Source organism: Nannobrachium achirus, assembly GCF_963921795.1.
Source record: "Nannobrachium achirus genome assembly, chromosome: 21".
NCBI classification, from domain to species: domain Eukaryota; kingdom Metazoa; phylum Chordata; class Actinopteri; order Myctophiformes; family Myctophidae; genus Nannobrachium; species Nannobrachium achirus.
The window spans coordinates 2,173,523-2,179,036 of NC_137828.1; the positions used below are offsets into that span (position 1 = coordinate 2,173,523).

Here is a 5,514-nt window from a genome sequence, read left to right on the forward strand (position 1 = left end):
ACTCTCGATTAAAAACGATTCTCTATTCAATTCATAGGATATCAGGATCTACTCCAGTCTGCTGGCATGAAAGCAGAGTACATTTACGTAGCTTTTATAATTGTAAAGGTTTTATCAACTTGTTGCAATAATGTAAACACACAAAGGTAAATCCAAGACAGCATGTGTGATTTATTCATGCTTGCACACATTCTTTTAACTTGTACAAACACAGCATAATATCTAATAAATTATCGTAATAAAAAAAAGCATTATAAAAAATCATAATTTTTGGAAAATGAGAATCGATTCTGAATCTTACCATGTTAGAAACACGATTCGAATTCGAATCGATTTTTTCCTGCACCCCTATTGGCAAACGCATCCCGGCCAGGGACGTGCTGGCCATATTTGGGAGAAGCAGGACAACTCCCAAACGGCCGGTTCATTCCCAGCCTGGACCAGCCGGCCATTAGGAAAAAATTACAAATAAAATGTCGGTCTTCGTTCCATTTTGGGGGCTGGGCGGCCAACAAAGTAAATCGTCAATGTCGGGCAGAAACCTTGTATCTCCAAGTTTCAAATTTGTTAATTTTTTCGCAAAGCAAAGCCCTGCTTCATCATACAAGGCCGTGGCACAAAAGTAATGAAAACAGCAGATCTACAAGCACCCAACGCCTCGCGGTGCGAGGCGTTGTGTGCTTGTAGATCATTTTTAAAATGATAAATACAAAACAAACGGTTTTGGACGTACAAGGTTTCCACCGGACAACAACGAAATATAACTCATGTAATTGGCCCACTGGCTTGTCACTTGTCATGATCTGAAATGGCAAATCTTTGAGTAGCAGCAGTGCTATAGAGAGAGATCTCTCTCTATAGCGCGCAATGAGGGCCTCTACAACTCTTTTTCCGGGCTGAATCAGGGGCCCAGCACGTCCCTGATCCCGGGTTACAAAAAGACCTGCCCCCACCTGCCTCTGATTGGCTTACCTAGACCACACTGGGCCTATAACGCAGGGATTTTCAAAGTGCGCTAGGGTGCCGCGATGGCAGTCCAGGGGTGCCGCGAATATTTCGTATGATTTTAATGTACTGAAGTTATCTTCAGTCAGTTCTAACCAAAATGGCTGTTATCTCAATGTTTTCCTCGCAACATAATCACTAAAATATGCTATAAATATAAGGTGCTGGGAGTGGAAATTATGAATAACGTCACTGTCAGGCAAAAACCTTTTATCTCCAAGTTTCAAATGTGTGTGTTTTTATTTTATTTTATTTTTTTAATAAAAGCCCTACTTCATCATACAAAAGTGTCACACAACTTGTGAAAATAGCAGTTGTGCAGTTGATTTGGTTCCCCCCGTTTGTTTCCCCAATCCCTATTAAAATGCTCCAGTAGCCTAGTGTAGTCTTGTTTCCCCAATCCCTATTAAAATGCTCCAGTAGCCTAGTGTAGTCTTGTTTCCCCAATCCCTATTAAAATGCTCCAGTAGCCTAGTGTAGTCTTGTTTCCCCAATCCCTATTAAAATGCTCCAGTAGCCTAGTGTAGTCTTGTTTCCCCAATCCCTATTAAAATGCTCCAGTAGCCTAGTGTAGTCTTGTTTCCCCAATCCCTATTAAAATGCTCCAGTAGCCTAGTGTAGTCTTGTTTCCCCAATCCCTATTAAAATGCTCCAGTAGCCTAGTGTAGTCTTGTTTCCCCAATCCCTATTAAAATGCTCCAGTAGCCTAGTGTAGTCTTGTTTCCCCAATCCCTATTAAAATGCTCCAGTAGCCTAGTGTAGTCTTGCCAGTAAAATGGTAAATGGTGCTTTTATATAGCGCTTTTTATCCAAAGCGCTTTACAGAGATTGTGCATTACATTCACCCATTCACGCACACATTCATACGCCGGTGGCGGAGGAAACCATGCAAGGCACCAACCTGCTCACCGGGAGCAATGTGGGGTTCAGAGTCTTGCTCAAGGACTCTTCGACATTAACTCAGGGGGAGCCCGGATTCGAACTGGGAACCCTTCGTGCTCTAATAACGGTTTCTCTACCCCTGAGCTATGCCGCCCCAGTCGCTAACAGTTGGACTAAAATATGCATTTACCAAACACATTTTTCAAAAGCAAAACTGCTCCGCATCAAGGAGTTTATTAGGTAGGCCCCTAAAAGTATGTCCTTGAGCGCAGGGGAATTTTGCGGGTTAAAACTGAATATGGTTTGATAGTTCCGGCCAAATTGTAGTCCTTTGAGGACTACAACATGACGTGTTGTGGTTTCCGCTCCAGATCGGTTACGAGCCCGAAAAGTGAAGTTGATCCCAGACTAGTAGGTATTGGAAGGTCCTGGAAGGGGGCAAAATGGGGGGAAATGAATATCAAATATCTAAATACTGAATGAAGAAATCCAAAAACTGTCCTGGGTGTTCCCAAGAACCTGATTAGACAATTTTTTTTTTTTTTTTTTTTTAAAGTGAAATATCCCTTTAATGCCATCATGAAAACATAAATAAATAAAGCAAAGTGTATTAAAATGTTTGTGTTTGATTGACAGATGGAAGTAGAGCACATAAAGAAGAGCCTGTCCAAATGAGACCACACCCTGGGCGGCGCACACTGATGACATCACCACACAAACCACAACCTGGGCGCACACTGATGACATCACCACACAAACAACACCCTGGGCAGCGCACACTGATGACATCACCACACAAACCACACCCTGGGCAGCGCACGCTGATGACATCATCACCACCACCACCCCTCCCCACACCCTCCTAACGGACGCAGAATATTTGTACAAACTTTTATCACAGTTTTATTTCATTTAACTCTCAAATACCTGGAACGCGCCCGAGTCGCGTTAGATTTGAACCACTTTAACCATTATTTTATCCTTTAACTTTAGAAAAATAGCAGATATACAAGCTTGTGATCTGCTATTTTTGAAAAATCGTGAAAATGAGTGCAAGTCTTTGAATATCTTTGACCCGATCTTTGACCCGACTTCTAAATCCTTCCTCTAAATCAGAGGTTCCCAAACTTTTTTGTCTCAGGGCACCCATAAATATTGTTTTAATCCGAGGCACCCCTACATTATAATTTTCACTCCCAGCACCTTATATTTATAGCATATCGTCGTCGTCGGGTGGAAAACCTTGTATGTCCAAAACCATTCGTTTTGTATTTATCATCTATAAAACGCCACAACGCATCACACATCACAACGCCTCGCATCGCGAGGCGTTGTGTGCTTGTAGATCAGCTGTTTTCACTAGTTTGTGCGACAGTCTTTATGCAAGGTTTCTGCCCGATAGTGACGATATTTTCGTGATTATGTTGCGAGGAAAACGTTGAGATAATAGACATTTTGGTTAGAACTGAGAAAACAAATATTATCAAATTATCTCGCGGCACCCCTGGACTGCCGTCACGGCACCCCAGGGTGCCCCGTCACCCACTTTGAAAACCCCTGCTCTAAATCATGCTGTTCTCAAACCTTTTCATGTCAAGGACCCCCCAAAATTACAGGTATTTGGCCGCAGACCCCCCATCTCAAAATACGTTGTTCCAGGGACCCCCCAGAAGTAAATATTTAGTTACAAATGTTCGCTTTTAAGTAGATATATTCAAAGACTTGCAAAAAAAAAAATCATGATTTTTCAAAAATAGCAGATCTACAAGCTCGCAGCGCGCTGTGAGCTTGTATATCTGCTATTTTTCAATAGTTAAAGCAGTCAATAATCCTAGGCCTAAATGGGTTAACTTACGCCAGACGACGATCAGCCAAAGCTGTCTGCGCCAAAACAACGTTAGCAACAGTGTTGTGGTTTAAAGCCTTACAAGTCATTCAGGCCCGGATGCAAATCTGTGCCACTTTAGATTTGAGCCACTTTTAACCATTATTTTATGATTTAACTATTAAAAAATAGCAGATCTACAAGCTCGCAGCGCGGCACCGAGTGCCGCGCTGCGAGCTTGTAGATCTGCATTTTTTTTTTTAATCGTGAACATTATTTTGTGCAAGTCTTTGAATATTTGACCCGATTCTATAAATGTCTTCTTAATCCTTCTTCTGAATCAGTGCTTCTCAAACCTTTTCATGTCAAGGACCCCCAACATTACCCCCTTAACCCATTCAGAACGGGTACACATTATGGTGTCTTATTATTTTATGCTTTAACTATTAAAAAATAGCAGATATACAAGCTGCGAGCTTGTAGATCTGCTAATTTTGACCCGATTCTATAAGTGAATCTTATGTGAAAGATTTTAGAAAACCCCTATGTTTCTATGTCAGCAATCTGGCCAGCCATCGTCAAAGAAAAGGTCCTTTTCACTTAAATGGAGCTCAGTTAGTCTGTTCTTGAGAGACTACTATGTCAGTGGCTCTCAAACTTTTTCATGTGAAGGACCCCCAAAATGATATTTATTTGGCCACGGACCCCCATCTCAAAATATCTAGTCCCAGGGACCACCCAGAAGCAAAATCTGAGTTACAAACGTTCGCTTTGAAAATACATAATATTCAAAGATTTGCACACATTTTCACGACTTTTTCAAAAATAGCAGATCTACAAGCTCGCAGTGCCGCGCTGTGAGCTTGTAGAACTGCTATTTTTCAATAGTTAACTCTGAGTGTATACAAATGGAACCAAATGGACCCTATTTGAGTGGACAATATTATTGCCATGCAGAAACACACTGCAGTGTACACAGTTTACAGTCTACAGTTTACAGTTTAGGCATTTAGCAGACGCTTTTAATCCAAAGCGACTTACAATAAGCAAATAAACATCACAATAATAAACAAGATTAAGTGTCAGTACATCAACAGTAATATAACAAATGTGAATGAATATATATCTAGAAAAAGAAACTATATAATCCATAAAAAAGGTTTCTAAAAACCTAAAAACAAATGCTAACTAGCTTCACGTATGGTCATTGATTTTTCCAGTAGTGCTAAGGGTTTAGGTGGAGTCTGGAAAGGTGAGTCTTCAGTCCACGGTGAAAGCTAACGAGTGAGTCCGTTGTTCTAAGTGTGACAGGGAGTTTATTCCACAACTTGGGGGCCAGGAGGGCAAACTGTCTACACTCTCAGAGTTACAGAGCTGTGATGGTCATTCAGGGCGAGCTATATGCAGCATGCATTTCTGGCAATAATATTGTCCACTCATATGTCTGTGGCAAATAGGGTCCATTTGGTTCCATTTGTACACTCTCAGAGTTAAAGGAGTCATCCAGACCAAAACACATATAGGGTTAAATCTGTCTTTTATCATACCCCTTTATACCTGCTTTAGTCGATTTCTTTCATAGCTGCCCCTGTTGCTAGATTTTGCAGGCCCTCTCACAACTAACAGAGTGGATAGACTTTATTCTAGTGCGGTTATTTCTTCAGCTTCAAAGTTAGTATTTTTTTATTGGATTGTGTTTACACAATGTCCTGAGACCAACCAAACCGCTGTTTTGACCTCACAGGCACCCTTACTTGTCAAACGGCTTCTGCTCTGCACCAGAGCAGGGAGAGGAGAGGCTA

At 41.3% G+C, this 5,514-nt stretch overlaps 1 protein-coding gene across 1 annotated transcript in view; it reads left to right on the forward strand.

The window, feature by feature from the left end:
* Positions 1-2,850, forward strand: part of sh3kbp1 (SH3-domain kinase binding protein 1) — a gene marked incomplete at its 5' end in the record, with an annotated part of 115,705 nt that extends 112,855 nt beyond the window's left edge. The window contains one exon of the mRNA XM_080752387.1: positions 2,524-2,850. Within this exon, the coding sequence (XP_080608513.1) occupies positions 2,524-2,562 (39 nt within the window). The 3' untranslated portion in view covers positions 2,563-2,850. The remainder of the gene's footprint in view (positions 1-2,523) is intronic.
* Positions 2,851-5,514: the final 2,664 nt, after the last annotated feature.